The 26,711-nt window shown below is 34.5% G+C and overlaps 1 protein-coding gene across 1 annotated transcript in view; it reads left to right on the top strand.

Moving 5' to 3' along the window:
• The first annotated feature begins 6,334 nt into the window (after positions 1-6,334).
• Positions 6,335-26,711, top strand: part of RYR3 (ryanodine receptor 3) — a 244,899-nt gene continuing 224,522 nt past the window's right edge. Inside the window, exons 1-3 of the mRNA XM_070935838.1 lie at positions 6,335-6,373; positions 6,951-7,070; positions 20,617-20,724. Coding sequence (XP_070791939.1) covers positions 6,335-6,373; positions 6,951-7,070; positions 20,617-20,724 — 267 coding nt within the window. The remainder of the gene's footprint in view (positions 6,374-6,950; positions 7,071-20,616; positions 20,725-26,711) is intronic.

Below are 26,711 nucleotides of genomic sequence, written 5' to 3'. Positions count from 1 at the left end.
CTTTACTCTTGTTTCTCTTTCTGGACTCACATACTTTTCTTGGCTCTATGATTTCCATTAATTTGATCATTTCTGTTCATTCCCGAAATGATTTTTTGATACCTTTGGTCACCTTCTTCACATTAATTCACTTGTGCCAAGTCCCATTAGCACCTTCCAATGTGATTCTCTGTGAGCCACATTATAGCTACCATGTTTTCTCCTCCTAGCACACACTGATACCAGGTCCAGAAGTTTGTTAATTTAACTTTATTAAGATTGCTGGAGTGCACATGGCCCATCTAATTCAACTTTGTCACAGTTCTGGGGGAAAGAGAAAAAAGAGCTCTCCCTCAGAAAAAAAGAAGATAAAACTTACTCTGAGAGTACAGCAGCAGTCCACTATTATTATTTAACTGACAGATTCAAGAGTCTAGGAGAATAAAAAAAATCTTCATTTGATGACTTCCTGATAAGATACTAGATGATATTTTATTATCGACAAACTCCATCAAAAAGACATTTTTTTCTAACTAGCACCTGCTTTGCATTCTTTTATATGCACTGAGAAAAAAAACTTTGAAGATGACCATAATATCTAGATCCAAATTGGGCAGCCTGTGGTCCCAAAATTTCATGACATCTTTGCCCATGTTCTGCGACTCTCAGAGCCTTTTGTGATCATAATTAGTAACACTGATTTCTGCCATTTTGACTTGAAAAATCCAAGACAAATATAAGCTTTCAAATTGGAATAATCATACTTAAAAAGGAGATTCCCAGCCCACTTAAATGCGTGATGAGGTCCTACAGACCTTAAAAATTGTAAGTATAGCTGTTGATCTAGGTAGGTATGAGAGAAATATTCCATCTGATAATCTAACACAGATATTTTTGTTATTATGTCCAACAAATTTTTTATTTCTATTTGTATATAATTCATTATATCCATCTAAGTTTTTATTTTGATTTTTTTAAACAATTCACATAAATAATCTTACATGAGCAGGGTAAATCACCCCAAATATACCATAATTTTTCTGAAAGTGATACTTATATTGTTAAACAATTCTTTTGTAATTTGGATTTCATGTATTTTCTGGGTACTTCTATGGCACCTGAATACATAGTAGTGGTTAGTTGATTTACCCTTGGTAAATCCCCCTTTTTAACATTGCAAAACCCAAGGATATATGGGTCACAGAATCTTACATGATGTTAGCCTAATGCCAAAGTCTGTGAAATTGGTCTGGAGCTAAGCCATTTATCATCCACATGAAGAGAAACAGTATGTCATCTGGAATGAAAAACGAATTCTGAGTAGTTCATTTAAACCTGCCCTTCTCCACGATGCTATATAATTGATCCTACTACCCTCAAATTATATCCCAGAGTCAGCTGGGGAAGGTTTAAGAGAAAGGAAATGTGTCTTTCCACCCTGGATTTGTGAAGTTTCCTTTATTTCTAAAAACAGTTAAGTGACATAAGTGAGGGACCTGTATTTATAGTTTCCACATTGAAATGGCTGAAAATAATGGCAACTGTGGTTAAAAATCAGTATAGTAAAGGTGTTGGAAAGGGACAAATTAAAGAATAACAGAGCTGGAAAGGATGTTGGAGATCTCTAGTCTAACTCCCCCCACCCCCAAGCAGGAGACCTTATATCACTCCAGACAAATGACTGTCAAATCTCCTTATAAAACTCCAGTGATGGGGCATCCACAACTTCCGAAGGCCAGCTGTTTTACTATTCAAATGTTCTGTCAGGAAATTTCTCCTTAGTTCTAGGTTTTCTCTTTGATAAGTTTCTATCAGCTACTTCTTGTCTTGCCCGCAGGTGTAAGACAGCCTCTCAAATATTGGAAATATCTTCTATCCTACTGCTTAGCAGATCATTCAAGGCTTTAAATATTGCAATAGTTGGTATCACAAGGATGCTAGCTGCACTTCCTGTGACACAAAGAGTAGAAAGGTACATTCTAGGAAGAAAAAGGGCTGAATCACTGCACAGCTGCAAGGCTGAAGAAGAAATAAGCAAGCAAGAAAGAAAGAAATTTCATTCTCCAGAAACATGAGATAGTCATAGCTGAGTTATAGAGAAAGTTTGCTCACCTGGATGCCTCTCTGTCACACCTGGGCAAGTTACCACTAACCTTAAAGCTGTTGTTTCAAGAATTCAGTGTCAGACAGAAAATAGACCCCATTCTTCCATCCCTTGATTTTGAAATTTGTTAGTAGAATGCTGTGTAGGTAGAATTATTGGTAAATTTTCAATCTTCCTTTATTTGTCTTCCTACTGCTAAGTTTCACTGAAATCCCAGCAGTGGTAATATTATCATTCCTGCTCTAATACACTCAGAGCTAACACCTTCCCAATTTCAATGTAGGACAATGGCTTGCAGTTCTCAGCACAAATAATTATGGATTGCCCTTCTCTCATTCAACATCCTCAAGAACTATTGGACTGAGAAATCAATAAACATCTAATACAATTTGTGTAGAATAAATTATGTTTATTACTTAAATGTTCCTTCTTATTTATGAAAAAACAATTAAAGCATCTGAAGGGTTATCCCACATAGAGTGCATTATAAGAATCATGTTGGCTATATTATTATGCATGACATTAAGAAAAGACCTGTGCAGGTAGCGTTGTAATTGACAAACACACCAAAGCTGATAAAAGCACCTGCTGCTACTAATGAAACTTGCACAAACCTCCATTGTGCATATCTGAAAGGAGAATTATATATCACAGTTCTGTTATTACTGTTTTTCATAAGCTAACATGCTTCTTCTGTTCATCCTGATTAGATGAGAAAACTACACATGAGAGAAGACAGGAAAGATTACAGTATTTTTCTTTCATTTTGATATGTTGGGACTGTTGTTACTAAAGAGTAGAGGGTTTTTGTCATTACATTTCTGGCAGTAGAATTAACTGAATTTTCTGGGTAAATTATTTTTACCATGTGACATATCCTTGCCAGCATCTTTTCTAACTTCTATGCTTCCAAGGAGTTGCTAACTAAGTTATTTGGGAGATGCAAGTATGGGAAGGTTAAGTTAGAGAGATAACATTATTAACAGAGTTGGGAGGCTTCTAGTTCAATCCCCTGCTCAAGCAGGAAATTCTATATCATTTCAGACAAATGGGTATTCAATGTCTTCTTAAAAATCTCCAGTGTTGGAGCACCATCATCTTCTGAAGGCAAGTCGTTCCACTGATTAATTGTTTTCACTGTCAGGAAATTTCTCCTTAGTTCTAGGTTGGGTCTCTCCTTGATTAGTTTCCATCCACTGCTTCTTGTCCTACCTTCAGGTGCTTTGGAGAATAGGTTTACTCCCTCTTCTTTGTGGCAACTCATTAGATATTGGAACACTGCTATCATGTTAAACATAGACCTTCTTTTCACTAAACTAGACATATCCAATTCCTGCAACCGTTCTTCAAGTTTTTATCCTCCATGTTTTGTTTTATTATTTAATAGGGTTCAGACTTCTTCCCCCCAAAAGTTGTGCCTTCAAATAACTCTCTCTTCCTCCCACCCACTTTCTAACACTTGGATGATTAGACATAAAAATGAACATGGTGTATTTAAAAGACTATAATTGGGAGTTAGGGGAATTTTAGTCAACATTTATCAAAATTTGTGGAGGGCACCAATTTTAAAAAGTCTGCTACAATATATCACTTCTGGTGGTGGTTTGCTTTTTACATTATTCATGTAACTATTAATATATAAGTGCACTGATAATTTACAATAGCAATCATCATTTTTCACCAACTGATTAATACAGTTACTGCAGTGCAGTGTTAGTTGCATAAAGATGAATGAATTATTTTGCTTACAGTGTGTATGAGCTAGTTGATTTGTAATACAATTAAATGGCATTATGTTTATATTTTCCATTAATTCTTATGTTTCCCAATACTTTTTTAAATTAACTGTCTTGACCCACAGAAACTATCTAATTAAATGAGAAGTGAGAGATAACTCATCTGTGGATCTTAACACACTTACTAAGGCATGTACAAACACTAACCAAGACATTTACAAATCATGTTCACAAGATCAAGATGACATTATGTAGTTGGGTAATGAAATGCCAGCAAATAACCAAGCTCAGAGCACCAACGATTCCACCATGTATACATCTTAACTATTTACAAACATTAGTCTGATTCTAAACACCGGTAGTAACTCTTCAATTGTGATATTTAACTCACAATTTGAAAATGGAATTTAACACTGCATATCTTCTGGGGAAATGGTACAAACATGGCATGCTTTTATTAACTAATGTTGGTGAAAAAGTAGATGAAACAAAAAACTTTTCAGGTGTTCCATTGTTAAGTCTGTGTTTTGATATTTTCCTTGGTTGTCTTTTGATTTTGTTAGATTGCATCATTACTTCTTCTTTATTGAATAGGTTGAAATAAGTTACAGCTGCAGAAGAAAATGGGACTTTCTCAATCAACATTATTCTCTATATAGAAAACATCTATAATTTAATTTTGAGTTTACATAGTAATATTTAAAGATGGGACATCTTTTATCCTAAGACTCATTATGTTGTTTCTGATTTTTAGTATAGAAATGAAATGGATAAATAGTATTTCCCATTCTAATTTATCTAATGCTATTCAGTCTATCTGCATGAATCTGTAGTCATCTTCATAATTGACCATATCCCATTTTTCCTCAGACATATGCAGAAATTAATAATACACTAAAAATAAATAATTTATTCTATTTCTGCTATATTTCCTTCTAGTCGCATTTAGCAAATATCTGATACTATAACCATGACCAGATAATATCTTATTTCAAGGGTATAAAACTACATGTAAAAAATCATGGGATCAAATGCATTTAGATTTGCTTATTTTGAAAGGAAACAACTTTAAATAATATTATTTCACCAAACATGCATTTAATTAAATTTAATATTTAATTACAAATTTTTATGGAGAGTCTTTTAATGCAGTTTAATGTAGATGAACAATATGCTTATGAATACATTCATAAGGAAGTAATATGGATCATAAATTCAAATCACATTTCCAATTCTGCTAATATAACGAAAATTTCACCCTGTGCCAAACACTCTTTAAAAAGAGCTCTCCATGTACAGTTTTGTAAGCTTAATACAATTAAGGAACCCCTTCCAGGAAAGAAACCACAATATGCACAACGAGTTCACCCATATATTAGGGCTTCTGTCTGTTTTCATCAATAGGAAAAGCAAGCTTGCATGTGTAAAACTCATTCATAAAGTTTTCTTAAGTTACTTCTGTGACTGTAGCTTACAAAAAATTATCAGTGAAGGCAGCATGACCTTGATTATTAGAAAGTTTACTGTAGGCATCTGAACCTGTCTTAGTCGTTACTGATGGAATATAGTATCAGTGATTTTGATCACATAAATAGCACAACATGTGTCTTGCCTTTCCAATGTAAAATAACTAATCCAATAAAGTCTGCTCATCAGATTAAATACAAGTAAATATATACCTGCATAATAATATCAGCTGGGTTCCAAATGTCAAATGTTGAATTTCGAAAGTTGTTATATAATGTACAGGTCACATTTTCAAGTAAATATGAAGTAGCTAAATTTTTATTTTCTGGGAAAGTAGAGTAATTCTGAAAAATGTAATACTATTTCTAATATATTCAGTTCTTTTATTCATTTATACTTTCCATCATCAATCAAGCACATATACTTATGTTACTGCATGATTTTCAGGGGAGTGTAACATTTCAGAAAGTATAAGGCTATTAACCGTGTCAAAGAAAGCATCAGATATACTATCTGTCTTCCGATCATAAGCTTGCATTTGTAAGAACTGTATGCTCTGGACAAAGATGTATTGTACAACACAGAAAATGGCATAACTGTATTATTTGGAAAAGATTCTTAAGGAGTTTTTAGTCTTGATATCCACTGAGGTTATTGTCAAGCCTGCAAGCAATATTTTATAGCTGTAAAATCCATTTGTGTGACTTATATAAAAATAACACTCGAATAACAGATGCAGTAGAATGAATTTTAGCATTTGAAACCCAGGAAAATTTGAATTATAAGTGATGATAATATTTTATTTTTATATTCCCCATAAAAATGTTAATAGCAAATAAAATCTGGCAAGATTAACCAAGTCAAATAAGAAAACCAGGTCTGTTGTTATTTCTTAATATAGCAGTATAAGAGGCATCAGGCTTAGAAACATAGGGTTTTTTGAGGCCTAAGCAAAAGAAATTAGTTGTCCTTGGGCTGTATTACGGCATAAGCATTCTGCCTATGACATCTTTAATATCCATCATTTTGAATTGCTCACTCATCTGGCATGCTTTACCCATTTTTTTTCTTCAAGACATCCACAGAAGTACATATAGAAAGAAATTCAAGAAATGTCAAGTAACTATCAGCTCCCTTTTATTCTGCTTCCAGTTTTACTGAATTTGAGAAAGATCCTGAGATAATCTGGGGAAGGGAGAATTTATTTTGTTCACTCAATCCACTGGCTGTTTGGTTTTAGCAACAATTATTGTCTGATACTCCTGTTCATCTGCAAAGAATTAGCATTATATTCAAACTATTTTTGTTGTTGTTGTTCTTGTTAGAGATTCAGTGGACAAAAATGATGAAATAGGGAACTTCAGTCCATGATGTAGATTGAATTCAGATTTAAATTGGGGTGAGGTGGAAAAAAGAAAGGAAGCTACATCAAATGCCTGAATTTTTTGACAACATAGATTAACACACCTCTCCTCATAACAATGTGAAGACAGGACTAAGTAACTGAAATTTCATATAGTTTTATGTCAAAAATATATACAGTACATTGCCGGTTTTAAACAAATGTTTTGTTTGGAGATTTGTCAAAATGAACCAATTCATTTCTGATCTAAATCTTGCAAATATTTCCTATTTGTTCACATACTTCTTGTATATCATGACAGGATGATGAAGCTGTACTTCAGTGTATAGCCAACATTCATAAAGAACAGCGCAAGTTCTGCCTGGCTGCTGAGGGGCTTGGGAATCGCCTCTGCTTTTTGGAACCAACCTCAGAAGCTAAAGTAAGACTCCTTTCTTACTATAATTTAATTTGAATGTAGTTTAATTCTTATTTGCTGCCCAGAATCACATTGGGGAAGTGGACAACTGTCTAAACCAATATAAATAAATAAATAGTCATTAATCTATAAACGGTTTTTATTGCTGTAAGGTAAAGATAAAGGTTCCCCTTGCACATATGTGCTAGTCGTTCCCGACTCTAGGGGTTGGTACTCATAAGCCAAAGAGCCAGCACTGTCCGAAGATGTCTCCGTGGTCATGTGGCCAGCATGACTAACACCAAAGGTGCACGGAACGCTGTTACCTTCCCACCAAAGGTGGTCTCTCTATTTTTTCTACTTGCATGTTTTACATGCTTTCGAACTGCTAGGTTGGCAGAAGCTGGGACAAGTAATGGGAGCTCACCCTGTTACGTGGCACTAGGGATTCGAACCGCTGAACTGCCAACCTTTCGATCAACAAGCTCAGTGTCTTAGCCACTGAGACACCACATCCCTTAATTGCTGTAATTGTAATTGTGTCCCTTAATTGCTGTAGGAGGTGTCTATTATGCAAAATCTTGAGTTGTTTTGCTGTGTGGTGTTCTCACAAAAATTAAGGCTTTGTTTGACAGCTGAATTTGCAATTCAAGAATGGAAGTTTTATTAATTTTTGATAAGGAAAACGTTCCTTTGAGCTACATGGAAATTTATAAGGAAAGTGTCCTTGGAAATCTACACAGAAAACTATTCTTGGAATTGGGGTGGGGGTAGGGAATCAAATCACAATCTGTGATGTCGATAGTAATATTATACAACAGTCATTAAATGATGTCTTCTTGCTGAATTAGTACTATGTTCTTCAGCCTGTTAGATGTAAATAAATAATTGTAGAATTTATATATTATATTTCTTTACTCTTCCATATTAAAAAGAAGATACCAATGACAAGAGTTGTTTTTCTAGGTTAGCTTCATGGCATAGATAAAAAACAGATTTTTAATACCAAAGTGAATGATTTATAGCAAATATCCTTTCATTTCTCAAATAATAAAGTTTAATCATAAATTAATAATTAATGTGGTAGCAAATAAATTTTGTAAAAATGTTTTATTCTTTTGTATTAGCTTTAGTCCACTGAATTGTTTCTGCCAAAAATAAAATCTTTTAAAAATCGCTGACTTAAAGCTTAGCTTCAGAAACAGCTGACTCAGTATATAAGAAATGCTGCAGTCTAATTGAAGTCATCTATGATGCAGCATAAGAAACAGAGACGGTAAGAAAGGATTTAGAATGATGGAAAAGGCTTGGTGTTAAATTAATCTATTAGCCGGTTATTTTCCAAGTGATATGAAACTTCTTGGTTGATCTTCTCCAATCTGATCTCCTCCAGATATATTGAATATCATTCTTTGTCTATTGCTGCCAAAATGGCCAAATGCCATATCTGGAAAGCACTAGTAAGAAATGCTGTTTTTTGCCTTTAAGAAAGTTATTTCTGAAAACTGTACTAATCTGACTTTGGCTTTCAGAAGTGTTGGCAATGCAGAAATAGCAGCTTGCAGAGTCTGAGAACAATTCCTAGGGACAGAAGCTATCAATGTAAGAACAGAAGGTGGTTTGGTCATATTACAAAGAATGACTGGGGAGCAAATTGTGCAACCACTATGTAAGGAAAGAATGAACAGGTCAAGAAGAAGGGGAAGCCAGAACACTAGTGGTTAGATTGAATTAATGACATTCTCAAGAAGAATAAGGTGTGTCAAACAAAAAGCAATATAACGAGTAGTGTACAGATGAGATAGAAACAAACATGGTTTGCAAGGACAGAGACGCATAGTGAACAATATTGATATAAACCAAATTTAGCTGTATTTTTTGTTTTTTGTTTTCAACCTCATGCCTTAATTTATTTGGCCTAGCTTTTCATCTTCCTTTTCTGTGTTTTGCATGATGTTGCTTAACCAGCAAAAGGCAATAGTCTGATTGCTTTGTCTATGTACTTGTATTTCTTATTTTCAATTATAAATACTGAAGTAGAGATTCCTTAGACCTCAGTTAGGAATCCAACTTTCCTCCAGTTATTCCATGAACAAATTCAGGGAACATGGGAATTAGAGTCTTCTCAAAGCCACTGATCAAGTTGTCAAAAAGCTTGTTTGCATTAGGAAGAAAATGTATCCTGCCTTCATGCGAAACCTCTAGCTGCTTAGCTTATTTTCCCTGTAATGAAAATAAAACTAGTACTTTAAAGTTGGTAACTGTGACTTTGTTATTAAAAATGGAAGACAGTTTTCACATGTATAAAAGGTAAAGTTTTATATTTCATAGAAACCTGCAACCTATCAAATAATGGTCTATGTCTATGCCTTAATGACAGTATTATTCTTGAATTCTGTGAAATGAAATTCAGCAGTGAATTTATGCTAGTTTATTAAGTTAAACAAATATGAAATCTTTGTGGCTGCCTAGGGTTATGGATATAGTATAACTTTAAATAGTTATTATTTATTATTGTTTATGGACAGATAATATCTATGTTATTTTTACACTTCTAAATTGCTTTGTTGTTGGCTCCCGTGATTCAAATTGCATGAAAAGTGGAATTTATATTTGAAAAGTTTCTTTTTTAAATATCATCTGCTTTTTATTACAACTATGTCCTTTTTCCTAAAAATGAAAATGAAACCATTTAATTTAAATTTACCCAATTCACTCAAGAATACTTTATAAATAATCAAAGGAAATTCCTTCTAAGAGAGAACCATGTTTATTACTAAATTACTTCTGTTTATTAATTTATAAATCTATTTAAATAAATTAAGTTAAAGTACTTGAGGCAAAACAAGTTTGGATTATTCTGTTGCTGCTTTGCATCAGTGTTATGATGGCACTGTTTGTAATACGAAAAGATGGTTTGTGGGTGTGTCAAGTGAGGGTGTTTTAATGGGTCTTGTGATAGGTCAGGTGTGAATCATCAGTAGGAGTCTTGTGATGGGTCTTGTGAAGAGGAGGTTACATCAAGTGTGGGTCATTGGGAGGTGAAGTGCTGGTTGGGGGGTGCTTGCATTGGTTGATTGAAGAGTGGTGCTGTCTCTGGTTAGCTGTGTGGTTGATTTAGATTCTGAGGGGTCCGTAAGCTGGTTGTAGGTCAATGTGTCTATTGATGGAATTGTGGAGTGCCAGGCTTCGATGAACTCACAAGCATGGTGGATGATAGCGTGGCTGATGATTTTTATGTTGCTCCAATCAAACTGGTGCTGTTTGGTGTTGGTGTGGGTAGAAATTGAGCTTTTGGGATTGTGGTGTTTCACAGCCAGCCGGTGTTCATGGATCCTAGTTTTTAATTGACGTTATGTTTGTTCCATAGAGAGTTGGTTGCAATTGTTACAGTTCATTTTGTAGATTACATTGTTTATTTCAAATGACATTTGGTGCAGTGCAGTGCAGGAAATAGGGCAATCTAGCTCCATAATTCTATGCCCTACCTCTAATATATATTTTTACTAAATCAGTTAAAATGCAATAAATATGATGCCCTTACATAGTATTGTACAACATTCTTGTATCAACAGTTGAAACTGGAAACTGGTTTAAATACGCCTTTAAAGCCCTCGTTTTTAAAATCACATTACTTAATAGGATAAAATTAAGTAAAATCACATTTCTTAATAGCATAAATCTCCACCTAGATTCCTATTGGAATCTAAATGGAGATTGCTTCTGGTTAAATTATGCCCCTATGTGTGTCTGTGAGTGTGTGAGTGTGTGTCTGTCTGTATGTTCATCATATGATTTGGATATCTATCCTCCTCCTATCTGCACATGGTAATTTTATAATTATATTTATGGTCTCTTTCTAATTTTAATGGCCACCACTGAGACTGATCTTAGCATTTTGAGAGCACGTTGACTTCAGTGGCATAGTTAGGCATATACTTAAATTATATTAAAATCAATGACATTTAGAGGATGTGACTGCCAATACAGTTGTATTTACAATTCATTCTAATTATTTCACAGATAGCAGAATAATTAATCTGCCAAAATATATTTTATCAAAAATGTTTGTTCACAACCTAAAGTAATTTTCCCGGTGATTTTGATGATAATCACTGTGCATTGATAGTACCTAATATGTTCAATGTTCCATTTTATGGACTGACAAAACTCTGTTTTTAGAGATCATTGCACTGGAAGGAGATGTAAATACATTTTTATTTTGTTTCTGTCACATGCCACTTCATATCTGATTTCCTGAAACAGTTCTAATACAAGTTTATGGAGATTCTCGGTCATCCGGGTCATGGTTGTCCCAAAGGTGCTTTTTCAAGAAGCAACGGGACTTTCTGGTTTTTCCAATTGCCTCTTGAAAAAACACCTTTGGACAGTTCTAATACAACTTTTTTTTTGTTATCTGTATTATTCTGTTTCTTAAGAACTCTGAGAAGAATGCAATTAGTATATGTTCTACCAATAAAGAAGAATATTTGTAGCTCAGGGTTGAGATGCTCTCTGAGCTTTCTTGTTTTCTTGCAGATGTTTCATTACCCAAACTAGGTAATATCATCAGTGCTAAAACCAACTAAAGCCGTTCAAAACATCATAAATAAACCAAAAAACCCACCAACCATAGAAGAAAAAATAGAAGTCATCTACAATGTATAATGTAAGAACCAGGGGTGGGTTCCACATACCTTTACTACCAGTTCGCAGCGGGAGCACGCATGCGCAGATCGCCCACAATGACATCGTGGCAGGGGGCGGAGCCTCCCGCCAGTTTTACTACTGGTTCTATAGAACCGGACCAAACCGGGAGCAACCCATCACTGGTAAGAACTGCAACAATCACTATGTAGGACAAACAGACAGAAGACTGACAGAATGCATCCATGAAAACCAATTAGCAGTCAGAAGACATGAGGAAAATTCTTTAATTTCATAACATATAGACAGATTTAACCATCGTTTCAATAGGGAAAATGTGATAATTCTAAACCAGGCCAAGTCCAAAAACACCAGGAAATTTCTCAAAGCCTGGCACACAAATTAGCCATCAATAGACACATAGACATTAACAACATCTATAGACTATGCAAAAGAGGCAATCAACCAGCCCCAAAGAGAAAAGGATTCCAGCACCTCGCCACCAGTAATCAGCATTTTGTATAAGGAACTTCAAAGCCTTCAATCTTCCTTCTTACATTTTCTGTAATTTTAAATGTTATTAACCTTGCAAATTATTTCTGAAGATTTATTTTTCATGGCAATTGAAAGAAACATTACTATTCAAATTTTGTGAAAACAACAGGAGCTGAATGATCAGAAGGATGAAATGCAAATTAGAAAGCAAATATGACACTGTTTTAATAGACAAAATGTGTAAATGCGACAAATTATCCAAAATATCCCTAAAATTAGTCATTATGAACAACTTTGTGAAACCCTTTGGAAGTGTTTCTCAACCCTTCCAGCTTTAAAATATCTGAATTTCAACTCCCAGAATTCTCCTGGCTGACTGGGGAATTGTGGAAGTTGAAGTCCACATATCTTAAAATTGCCAAGGATGAGAAATATGTTCTTAGAAGGATGATTTCACATCTTCTGTTGGCAGATTGTTCTATTATCAAACTTTTCTTTGAAAAAGGAATATTCCTTTCATCTAAATGTATGCTATTAAAATTGAAACAGAATCCCAGTAAATGTAATTTTTTTTGAGATTGGTTGAAGAGTTCTCAAAAGTGAGGGCTGGAAAGTAGGTAGAAACTTAGGGTGACTCCCACACACTATCCATTCTATCTTCTTATCTTTTGTTCCTGTCACCTCCATTCACATCTGTCCCAGAAAATATCTTGGATAACCAACACAGATCTTTTTAAAAAAGGTGGGGATGGCGAGGAGAGAAAAAGATAGAAGAGTCTTATCTCACAGAAAACAAATTTTAAATTTTAAATTGTGTGCTTATCTATGTATTATTTGATAGTCTTGAAACAGTTTTTAAAAATTTAAACAGTTTTAAAAACACTGCTGCTCTTTGAAGTGATAATAATTGAGCTCCAGTTTAATTACTCTCTAATCATCTCTCGAGTAATCCTTGCATCTAAAATCAAGTTTGCCTGATCAGATATCCTCTGTCACTATACCTTTCATCTGTCCTTACAAAAACTTCTTAGCATAAAAGCAAATGCTTAAATTCTTTAAATATTGGGTGTTTCATTAAAAGTAATAGAGATATATTGTTTAATTTATCAAAAATCTGGAAAAATTGAGGACTATTTATATTTCCTAGTATCCCCCACCCCCCAATGGACATCATTCTGATTTAAAAGATTTCAGTCTGTGTTTAAATTTTTATACATTTGATCTCTAAACTCTTCTTTTAGTGTTCATAATCTGAACTCTGCCATCCACAGTAAATTTTTGGTGGGGTGATTTGGTTCAGTAGAGATCTAAATCTCAGAGTTAAAAGGATGTAAAAGCAGAGTCTGAGAGATGGCTGTCCCTGTTGCTTTACAAAACTGAGACATCTGCAGTCTATTTTCCCTTAATCACTCATTACTGTCCCTCAGTATTGGAAATGTTCCTTCTCTACATTTTTTAGAGTGTTTGACCCATTTGGGGTGGGGTGATATGTGATTAGATCTCATGTAATTGTTGCTGTTTTAAGAACTTACTACTGTGTAGGTAGAGTGGAGTAAGCCTCACTGAATCTGTATGGATTACTGTTCAGAATGTGAAGAAAATAGTGAAGTGAGAGCTTTTCTATTCATTGCAGTTGTGAAAATGTTCTGCTATGGATTGAGCTGTCAAATGTCTGTGGAGACTTTCAGTCATCAAGGTCATGGTTGTCCCAAAGGTGCTTTTTCAAAAGGCAACTGGACTTTGTTTTTCCTTGAAGGCATTTAATGTAAAGTTGCAAATAGTCTATCATGAACTAGATTCAGCCACTGTAGCTGTTGTCATGATTGAAACTTAGAGGTTTTTTTTTTTTTTTTGAAGGACAGATGATTGAATGGGCAGACTCCCAAATTCTGAAGACAAATTGGAAGCTGATGTTTGTTATCTCATCTTCTTTATAGCTTCTTTCAGAGCTGTTTGGGAATGCTGCCAAAAGTTGCAAGGATATGCAAGTATAAACCCAAGTAAAAAGGGCACACAAACATAATGGAACCAGCAGCACATTCTAAATAGAAGAAGGAGGTAGGATAGGAGGGAAGAAAACAGAATATTTACGTAGGTATTTGTGTGTTGGAGCAGTGGTCAACAGTGACAAAAAAGGGTAAAGCTTGAGAGCCATGAATGTAAAAAAAATTAGAAACAAAATCAGTTAATGCCCACTTTAAAAAAAATGCAGTGACTGGAATAATACATGGCATTAAGATATAATGTGGTTGGTTTAGTTGAGTGTTCTAATGTGTGGATTCAGCTGAAATTTTGGAAAAAATGGATTTTGGAGATAACTTTATTAAATGGGTAAAATCAATATATATTCACATACAGCACAATTTATAGTTAATAGTGTATTCACTGAACCCTGTAAGATACTCTAGAAAGGGACAAGACAAGGTTTTATCCTTTCTCCACTGCTGTTTATTTTGGCTCCGAAAGTTCTTAATGGAGATATAAGACAAGATGAGAGAATAACTGTGATGAAGGTGAAAAGCAGATAAACTAAGAACATTTGCAGATGATTTGTTTTTAATAGTGGAAAAAGCTGAAGGAATTTGGTACACTAGCTGGGTTTCAAATTAATAGAGAGAAAATTAAAATGTTAAAAATATGAGCATGGGAATTCAAAAAGAACTGCTTGGAAAAACTGGTTTTCAGATTGAGAAAAGAAGTAAAATATCTGGGTACTACTATGTCTAACATGAATTGTATGTTATTTCAGAATAATTATATTAAGATACAGAATGAAATTAAGAAATGTTAAGATGGGAAAAGTTGCACTTATTGTTGCAAGAATTTCTATGATAAAAATGAATGTATTACTTAGAATGATACTTCTGTTTCAAACAATATCAGTTTTGAAAAATCATGAACCTTTTAAACAGTGGGGAAAAAAAGATTTATCTAAATTTGTATAGTTGGATAAGAAACCAAGAATTAAATATAAACTTCTGCAGGGTGCAAAGGACGGGTGGGCAACTTATATACAGACTTAACAATTGTATGTACTGCCTATTGTTTAGTTTAGATGAAAGAATGGATATTGTTAAGAAATAAGGGTATGTTAGAATTGGAATATCATAATTTCAAGTTTGGTTGGCATGGGTTCTTATGGTATAATAAAGTTAATGTGGATTTAAAATTTCATTACGTATATGAATGTGCCATATTGAGAATACGTAATAAATACAAACACACGGGTTATGCCTGAAAGATCTTTATTGACCTCAACACAGGAAACATTTTACAGAAGAGAAACAGCATATAGAGGTTCTTATATCAATAAATCATACCAATTAAGTCATATCATGACTTATTAACACAAGAAAATATAAGACAATGAGAAAACTAAGATAAAAGTCAAGAGCACAATTAACTGTAGAAGGACATAATTTTCAATAGTTAATAAGACACAGTTAAAAGAAAGTTATAATATGGATAAAAACAATGGACTTGAAAAACAATGGAACTTGAAATTGTGTACAAATAATGAATGTGTAGTAACAAAAAAGTATAAATGTTTGTGAAGATTTGAAACAAAAGAACAAGTTAAAGACTACATGACAAATTGGGCTATTAACTTTGGCTATAACATTGAGATAGACACTTGAGAGGGAATGTGGATAATTGCTATTAAATTATTTGTATCATAATTTAGATAATTTTTTTCAAAATGATACACCATGGGTATCATGATACCAGAGAAATTATCAAAAATATACAAAGGTATTTCAAACAGAATTGAAAACGTAAAAAGTATTTACAATGCATCATGGATTTGTGAGAAAACTAAGACATTTTTGGCTACAAATTCACACAATGATATAAAGAATCTTAAAGGTTAATATTGCAAAGAAACCAGAATTCTTTTTATTGAGACTATGGACAATGAATTAGATAAAAAACTCAGTAGGTTGATTTTCTCATCGATAGAAGAATAATGAAATATCCACAGTAAAGCAATGGATTGTGAAAATGTCAAAATCTGCAGAGATAGCAAAACAATGTAGAAGCTGACAGTAAAAGCTCAAGTTGTACTTACAAGTTTTCTTACTTAACAACCATGTTGCTTAGTAACAGAATTGCTAGTCCCATTTGTGATCATTAAGCGAAGACTAGTGGCTCTCACACATAGGATTACAGCCTTGAAATTGATTTGGCCAGATTACTTGTTCTAAGTTTCTGTTTCACTTTTATCTGAAAAATTAAACAGAAACATTGTAATTGTTTAATCTGTTTATAGTCACTTATATTATTTACAATAGTATATTTTAGTAGTGACAGATATTCCTAGGAAGGCCTAAAAATTAGATATGTGTTAGATGACTAATTGAAGTAGAAAAATAATATTAACAGTAGATCATAATACAAGGTGAAAATAAATCTTACGCTTACCTGTTGTTTTCTGGGTTTTCCCACTAATTATTTTCCCCCCAAAATATCACAATTAAATTAAAACAAAGAACATGATGCTATAAATAAAGCTGTAAAATGAAAGGTTATAGCCTAATATAGAGATTTAAGAATAATTATTTCACAAATTAGTAATAAATTTAACAGGCCCAAATCACTTGGAAATTATTGTGCAATAACATGTAATTAATAGTATCCAATCCTATCTCATTTCCCAGTCTTATTAAAGTACTTTAATTAATCTGATTGTCATATGATTCATACATTGTACAGAACAGGTTTACAAAATGGAGGATAGATAAATAGTATAATTTTAATGCCTATTAAAAAATTTCATCATTCACAAGAAAACTTGTTCGTATTATTCCCCAGAGTTATTGTGCCTGATACCTGATAAAGGATGGCAAATTTGCATTGGAAGGATAACTGAGACCTGTATGGCTAGATTAATCTTTCTGTAACTTCCAGTATTTTTTTATTATCAAATTATTTTATGTGGAGAAGTGATTTTCCAGATTGCTTATTTCTTTATTATTTCCAAATATTGATGTTTTTTCTAAAATATTAACTTTAAGGTTCCTTCTGCAATCTCCTTCATAAATTTAATGCTGAACATTAACTTTAGGGTTTTTTTTGCTACCAAACATAATAGAAATAAACAAAAATTAAGAAATAATTCAGTTTTATTGTTTTAGAAATATTCATCTTTTAGGATTTCTATATTTTAATGCTGTAAACTGAGTTGTTTTGATACAAGATGGGTGGCAAATAAATTTAATAAACAAACAAACAAACAAACAAACAAACAAACAAACAAACAAACTACATCTTTCATTCTGAATTCTGAATTTTAACTAGCATTCCTGGTTTCCTTTGTGCCTTTTTTTAAGTTCATGAACAAATCAGGAGAGTAATCGTGCTATTTTATTTTGCATTGACTATAATCTATCTTGAATATTGTTTTCCCTTCTAGACACCACATTTAATGAACAAACAGAACATGTTTAAGAAAGATAATGAGGATTATCAGTGAACTAGAATCTTAGTTCTAAACAAGACTAAAGGTAATAGCCTAATTTTCCTGGTTCCATAGTACAGGATTGGTAGGATTTAAATTAGAGAATTAAACTACAACAGACTATTAAAATACAGTTTCTGGCACTAAAAGCAGTTTGATAGTGGAGTCAATTATGCAGAATAGTGGCAGGTTTCTCTCTGGATGTGCTCAAGTGGAAACTGTCCAGCTGGATTAAAGTGATGTATAATCTTCATGAATGAATAAACTAATGTTTTTAACAGCAATCAGTGCATAATACATTCTGTTCTTTAATTCAAAATCACATTATGATATCTAAACCTTTTTTCTCTTTCAATAACAAATGTAAGAATATTAACTCAAAATGGGAGAATCCTAGAACAACCTCGTCATAAATGTCAATGCCGCCTGAATAGTAATCTAACACTGTGAAATAGTTTGAAATAATTGCCTCCATAAACAAGTAAATAAAGAAAAATTCCTTGGAATAAGTCTTTAGAATAATTCAGACAACAGAGAATCCACTCCCCCTCCCAATCTTAGAGCATGTAGGAACTGTATTAATTTTGTACTATATCTATACATTTGGCAAACAACACTGATAGTTGTCAATAATACATAAAATTTCATCATATATTATCAATTTTATGTTCCACTGCAACCATTTGTAAGTCCAAAATGTCCTTAAATTGTTTAATAAAACAGATCAGTGACTTCAAAATTGAATTAATAAGATAGTAGAGTTCTTGATGAGTTCCATAAAGCATCTGGATGTGTGGAGAAATAATTCCATTTATAGTAACCCTGGGAGATGGATTAAAATACACATTTTAATCCAATTAAAGAAAAGAAGAATCATATCTTATGCAAGACATGTTCTAGAAATTCAGCCTGCACCATATCAGTGTATTTTCATCTCCAGTGAGATAAACACTATTAAATCTAATTTATCTGATAGAGTAGTTAAAATCCAGTTAACAGTCTAATAGCTTACTTGTGACACATTTTTATAAATTGAAATTGCATAAAATGAATTGTCAAAAATTTAATAGTGTCAGGTCTTTATGCCAGAGTCACAGTCTACATTTTAGCATCTGTATTTAATAAAGAAATTGGGTAATAATTTGCATAGGGAAATCTTTCCAGAAAATCACAATTATAAAATGTTCATTAAAAGGAGGCAAAATGTTATTCAAAAAGACATCATTATATATGTCCAAGAGTCTGGGAGTGAAACATAAGTGTTTCTGGAAAAACATAAGTGTGAGATGCTTTACTCTAGAGCAGTTTTTCTCAACTCGGCCGCTTGAAGATGTGCGGACTTCAACTCCCAGAATTCCCCAGCCAGCAATGCTGGCTGGAGGATTCTGAGAGTTAAAGTCCTCACATCTTCAAGTGGCTGAGGTTGAGAAACACTGCTCTAGAGGTTCTTCAGGATTCATGACTTCTGCTTCAAGACCAGGTGGCAGTCATGCTTAGGAGGTCCCATTGCATTGGGTGTAAGCTGTAGCAATTCCTACATCAGGAAACCCCATGTTCAGTCATTCATGCCCTGGACACCTCCATATGGATTACTGTAATGAGCTCTACATGGGGTTGCATTTGAAGAACATCCACAAGCTTCAACTGTGCAAAATATGATGGCGCATGCAGTTGTGTATGTATTTAGATCAGAACCAGTTACACTTCTGCTCCATGAGCTGCACTGTCTCCCAGTTTGCTTCCAAGTTCCTTTCAAGGTGTGGACCTCTAAAATCCTACATGGCATAGGGCTTAGGATAGTGGACGGACCAGTCTCCCCAATCACATCAACTTTTATTACTGATCTTTTGCATAATCTAATTACATTTGAAATGCTTCTTATTGCTATTTCTACATTGTTTGGGATGAGATTTAACCTGAAAATAAAAAGTATAATGGATTGGCAGAAAGAGCATGAAGGAATGTCATCTGCATCCCTTCTCATGTAAATTTGCCAATCAATCAATACAATCAATCTTAACTATTATGTAGAAGTCTGATATGGGACATTCCTATACAGAATGTTTATATAAAAAAGAAAAACTGTGATAATAAATATTATAATTAATATAATTACAACTTGCCAACACGAAATGCCAGCAAAATATTAATAAGGCTACTCATGCTAACCCTGGAGATTAAAATCTGAGTTATTAGTTAGTTATTCTTAAAGGATCTTTTCAGAAAAATTCCCAAAATAATTTAAATCATTTTTTTTCTTTTAATGACCCTCTAATCCCTTGCATTGGGGTAGAATCGGGGTAACTTAAATCATATACCTTGACAATTCTAAATGTATTTTCCGTATTAGGCTTCATAGTTTTAAATAGTTTTTCCAAATTACTGTTTTTTTACCGGTCTTTTGCATAATCTAATTACATTTGAAATGCTTCTTGTTGCTATTTTTTCATTGTTTGGGATGGGACATAACCTGAATATATATATATATATATATATATATATATATATATATATATATATATATATATATATATATATACTGTATATATATATATATATATATATATATATATATATATATATATATATATATATATATACTGTATATATTTGCTTTTGCAATTGATTTATACACCTGTTGTTTACTTGTATTTTATATGCAATGTTTTTGCAAGGCCTTTGTTCAAAGCATAGAACACAGTGCATTTAGGATGGATTGGGAATAAAAACATACATAGCCCAGCACATATGAAGTGTGTCATATTGAGAAAGGCAGCTTGGATATGTAAGGTCAGTTCATTATTTATTTTATGGTGTACAAAATGAATGTGCATCATGGATGTATAATGGATTAATCTACTGATTTATCTGATCTAATTTAAAAGCCTTACACTGACCTTGTCAGTAGGTAAATTTTCTGTAGCAAAAACAAAGAAAGCTGTCATCTTCATTGCTATTTTTTTTTTTCAGTATGTCCCTCCTGATCTTTGCATCTGTAATTTTGTACTGGAGCAGTCTTTATCTGTCAGAGCCCTCCAGGAAATGCTTGCCCACACAAGAGACACTTCCAGGGAAGGGGTAAGTACAATTGTTTTCCTTTGGCATTGTGAGATTTCAGTCTTACAAAAACAAACTTTTTACTTTCCTCCGTGGACCCAGAAGCCTTTCAAAATAAAACTATTAACAAGTTTTATAATATTTTCAATATTTTCCTTTGTTTGGAAATCTTCCAATCTCTCAAGTTTTTTAAATTTCAACCTGGCTTAAATTTCAGTACAAGGGCACTTAATTGGCTAGGCAGTTACAAAATATACAGCACAATAAAAACTATACTCATTTCTTCAGCCCTCAGACATTACCAGAATGCAAGTGGCTATTACAAGATGAAGCATATTCTCGGAGATACAGCTATCCTTTGACAATCCAAGATGTTTAGAAATCTAGTTGTGTTGAATGTAGGTCATTTGCAGAGTAGCATTACTTTTCTGTTTAAATCAATGGAGCAGAATAAGTTGGTAAATTTATTTTTGTAATACTTTGCACTCAAATAAGAAGAGGTTTTGAATTATATTTTGTATCATTCTCCACTCTGCTTTAAAATATAACTGCATGAATTGCAACTAAGTATTTGAAGATATGACTCAAGTCAATATATTTATATATTTTTATCCTGCCTTTATTATTTTTACAAATAACTCAAGGTAACAAACATATCCAACACACTTTCCTCTTCCTATTTTCCCCACAACAACAATAGCAACAACAACCCAGTGAGGTGCGATGGGCTGAGAGAGAGTGACTGGCCCAAAGTCACCCAAATGGCTTACATGGCTAAGCTGGGACTTGAACTCATGAACTCCTGCTCTTTAATTTGGTGCCTTAACCACTAGACCAAACTTGTTCTCTAAAATACATGAATTTACCGTATTTTTCAGAATATAAGACTCACTCCCCTCCCCCCAAAAAGTGGGTGGAAATGCCTGTGCATCTTATACAGTGAATGTTGCTGAAGCCCTGCCCATCCGCCCACTGCTGGGATCACTGCCGCCCATTGGCACTGTTGCTGATGGATCCTGGCTGCTTGGAACAGGCTGAAAATGGGGTGCGTAGAGACGGTAATAGGTAGCAGCGGCAATGGGTGGTGCCAGTGCCGATGGGTGGTGGCAATCCCCGCATCCTGGAACAGCTAATAGGAGGTATTCTGGGAGGCCAATCCAACCGCCAATCAGCTACTTGTGCTAAATCAGCCTGTGCTGAAGCTGATCACACTGTTTGCTGTTTGCTGCAAGGAGGCAAATTGCTGGGAGGCAGAGGCAGATTTTTTTTTTCTTGTTCCTCCCCCCCCCCCCAAAAAAAAAGCTAGGTGTGTCTTATACTATGGAGCATCTTATAGTCTGAAAAATACGGTAATGGAAGCTAAAGTCTTCATATATGCAAGTAATGATATGGGTGCTAAACATTGCAATAGGAGTTTCATCTACTTGTTTAAATGATTGGTATCTTTCAATGACTGTGAGTTTCAGATAGAAGAATCCTCTGATCGTGATCAGTTTATCCATGCAGGAACTCCTTGAACATGAAATTAGCCAGTGTAAAAGCAGAATAAGATTTCTATGTGTAGAGAGACTATTAATTCTGATCTTAGGGTAATCAACTGTATATGAATTCCACCCAGGGTGAATGGCTTGAAAGAAAAGCCAGTTTTTAATCTCTTCCTGAGAAATTCAGCACCAATTAAAAACATCTCAACAGAAACAGAACTCTGGCTAAGCTGCTCTGCTTAGTTTTAGATTAATTATACAATCAAAATAAAGAAAAACCAATGCATTTCCCACTGAGATTGTCAACCCTTGGATCATGGTAACATTGTTCAGTCTTGTTGCTGCCCTATGCTTTATTGAAACCTAGTTACATGATGATATTGATGCCAACAGCATGCAAATTCCAGGGTTTCAGATACATAGAGTAGACAGAATTGCAGAATCATCAGGTAAAAAGAAGGGAGGAGGCTTATGATTATATGTCAACAACAGCTGGTCTCAGGATATAACTATAATATATAAATTCTGTGATGAAAATTTAGTGTCTTTACTTATCAACTGTAAACCATTTTACTGACCATGCGGGTTCTTCTCATTTCTACTAATTGCTGTTTATGTTCCCCCACAAGCCTGTGTAAACAAGGCATTCCAAACTCTAGCTGACCAGATTATGGAGGTTGAAGCAAAATACCCCGATTCACTGGCCATTATTTTGGGAGATCTGAACAAAGCAAACTTAAGGAAAGAGCTACCAAAATATTTTCAGCATGTCAATTGTCCCACTAGAGGCAAGAATACTTTAGACCATTGCTATACAACACTAAAAGATGCTTATCGGTCTTTACCATGAGCAGCTGTGGGACAGTCTGATCATTGCATGATTCACCTTGTACCTGCTTACAGGCAAAGACTTAAAACCACAAAACCAACAATTAAATCAGTGAGGATCTGGACTGAGGAGGCAAAGTTAAAGCTACAGGCCTGCCTTGACTGCACTGATTGGAATGTTTTTTAAAGTACCTCTGCAGACTTAGATGAACTCACAGATACTGTAACATCATCTGTCAGCTTCTGTGAAGACCTATGTGTACCGACCAGGAACTTGTGAATATACAGTAACAACAAACTTTGGTTCACAGCTAAACTTAAGCAGCTACGTCTTTCCCAAGAGGAATCTTACAGAAAAGGTGATAAAATGCTATACAATCAGGCCAGAAATGTATTAACAAAGGATATCAGAGCAGCAAAAAAGAAGCTATTCTGAAAAGCTAAAGAATAAGTTCTCAACACATGAACCAACAAACATGTGGAAAACTCTTAAAAATACCACCGGTTACAGCAAACCTCTTTCCCAGGCTGAAGGTAATCAACAACTGGCAGGTATGAAAGGAAACTACAGCCACCTATCTCCACAACCCCCATCTCAGACACACCAACAACAGCCAAGCCTCCTATAACTGACCCCATCCAATTGGGTTCACAACCCCTAGTGATCACAGAAAAGGAAGTGCAAGATCTATTTCACAGACAAAAGCCAGGAAAAGCTCCAAGCCCAGACAAGATAACTCCTTCTTGCTTAAAAGTTTGGCCCCCATCTTCACCCGCATCTTCTACAAATCGCTAGAGATGTGCTTCAAATGCTCATCTCAAATGCTCTACTATCATCCCAGGGCTGAAGAAGCCCACCATCAAGGAACTGAATGACTACAGATCAGTTGCTCTAACATCTGTAGTTATGAAAATCTTTGAAAGGCTAGTGCTGTCCCACTTGAAAACCATCATAAATCCGCTATTAGGCCCCCTACAATTTGCATACCGAGCAAATAGATCAACAGATGATGCTGTTAATATGGCTCTGCACTACATTCTACAACATCTTGAATCTCCAAAGCAAGGGTCCTCTTTGTAGACTTTAGTTCAGCATTCAACACCATCATACCAGACATTCTTCTAACTAAGCTAAACCAGCTAGCGGTACCTGAACACACTTGTAAATGGATCATTAGCTTCCTAACAGACAGGAAGCAGCAGGTGAAGCTAAGCAGAATCACATCAAATACCTGTACAATTAGCATAGGAGCCCCACAAGGCTGTGTGCTCTCTCCACTTCTCTTCTCTCTATATACCAATGACTGCATCTCACACGATCCATCTGTTAAACTACTGAAGTTCGCAGATGACACAACAGTGATCGGTCTCATTCAAAACAATGATGAATCCACATACAGATGGGAGGTTGAACAACTAGCCTCGTGGTGTGACTAGAACAATCTGGAACTGAACACACTCAAAACCGTAGAAATGGTGAACTTTAGGAGAAATCCTTCCATACTTCCACCTCTTACAATACTAGACAACACAGTATCAACAGTAGAGGCCTTCAAATTTCTAGGTTCTATCATATCACAAGATCTAAAATGGACACCTCACGTCAAAAACGTCATCAAAAAAGCACAACAAAGAATGTTCTTTCTGTGCAAGAAGAACTGTGCAACTCAGAAAGCTCAAACTGCCCAAGAAGCTGCTGATACAATTCTACAGAGGAATTATTGAGTCTGTCATTCTACAACCCAACAAGACAGACACAGACTTCAGAGGATAATTAGAACTGCAGGAAAAACAATTACTATCAACCTGCCTTCCATTGAGGACCTGAATACTGCACGAGTCAAAAAGAGGACTGTGAAAATATTTAGACCCCTAGCATCCTGGACATAAACTGTTTCAACTCCTACCCTCAAAACGACGCTATAGAGCACTGCACACCAGAACAACTAGACACAAGAACAGTTTTTTCCCCGAACTCCCCGAATTATTTGCTAAACAAATAATTCCCTCAACACTGTCAAACTAGTTACTAAGTCTGCATGACTTATTAATCTTTTCATCGTTCCTATCACCCATCTCCTCCCACTTATGACTGTATGATTGTAATCTTGTTGCTGGTATCCTTACGATTTATATTGACTGTTTCCTAATATGATTTGATTGCTTATTTGTTCCCTATGACTATCATTAAGTATTGTACCTTATGATTCTTGACAAATGTATCTTTTATGTATGCTGAGAGCGTATGCACCAAGACAAATTCCTTGAGAGTCCAATCACACTTGCCAATAAAGAATTCTATTCTAGTCTACTCTATTGAAACTTCAGATTTACCCACTTTGATAATTAAGTGGTGACCCTCTCTTTTCCCTGTAGAAGGGATGATGTGGAAAAAGATGTTTGATCACTAGTTGATCATATTCCCAATCTTACTTTAGGAGTAAACCTTTCATAGCTTTTGACTTCTAATTCATAATTTGAAGCCCAGAATAGGTTAAAGCCTCTTCCAGGTATTGTCTCTCATTGCAGAATATACATATAAGATTGCTTACATGTATCCCATCATCTTGTCAAATGAATCATGTTTAAATAAATACAACCTTCTCTTTTCACTCTTCAGCAGAACATGTAACAGGAGGTTTGCAGTTATGGGCAATTTCCCTGGGTCAGTAACTTTGTATTTCTGAATGAGGCTTTGCTGATTTTAGCTAGTAAATCCTGTTTCTGAAACAGCAGCTGCATACTTGCTTATTTGGTAAAAGGAGGTCAAATGCAGAAGTTTGTAGGGCAGCATTAGGAGTTGAGAAGGCAAAAGAGATTTTATGGTAAGCAGAAAAAATCTGAAAATTTATAATACATGGGAACATTTGTTTTTAACAACCTGCCTTATCGTACTGTCACTGGAATCTTATGAGACAGGAATAAACATTGAATGGACACATGCACACAAACACATGGTTAAAAGAGGAAATACTAGTACTTTGCTTTCTAATTTTGCGGGGGGGGGGGGGAATTTAGGAGTGGGATGAATGAACACAATTGTCCACCTTGAAAGGATAAGAAACAAACGAACACTGAATGGCTGGAAGTGCTCTGTGCTTAGTTATTGATCAGAAGGAGCAAGCAATGATTATCTGATAGCTCTTTTCAAGCTCAAGCTTCCAAGAGAGATAAAGAATAAATTAAAAGTGTTTTGAGATCAGAGTATATCTGGAAATAGTGAAACAGCCCAGATTAATCTCACATAAAATCTCACATAAAAAGTAATTTTAGAATGGATGAAAGGTTGGTCGTCTCCAAGGGTCTTGCGTGATTTTTAATAGGCAAGTGTTAGACAAAGGGTTAATGGATGTGCCCTCTCCCATTATAATTATGAAGTGAGGAGGAACTGCAATATCTATTACAGAATCTTTAATACTTATGCAGCTATTGTGAGGACAACAACTACAGATATTCAAATAATCAGGGGTGCAAAAAGGATTATAAATTAAATTTCATTTCTAATTGTGGGAAAGATCTGTGAAAGGCAGGAACTAAAGTTGGGGAAAAACTTTACAGTCTTATCCCATATGAATCTACTTTGATATAAGCTATGCTGAATTTAATGGAATTTATTCCGAGGATAGTACATAGAGGACCGCCTCTGAATCTAATTTTCAGCAATTAGTGAGATTATTTTTCTAACTCTTGTAGAAC

The sequence above is a fragment of the Pituophis catenifer genome, unplaced genomic scaffold, assembly GCF_029215685.1.
Source record: "Pituophis catenifer annectens isolate HBS135680 unplaced genomic scaffold, rPitCat1.0.hap2 SCAF_1, whole genome shotgun sequence".
NCBI classification, from domain to species: Eukaryota; Metazoa; Chordata; class Lepidosauria; order Squamata; family Colubridae; genus Pituophis; species Pituophis catenifer.
The sequence above is the reverse complement of the archived record's forward strand: the minus strand, read 5'-3'. Positions and strand labels throughout refer to the sequence as shown.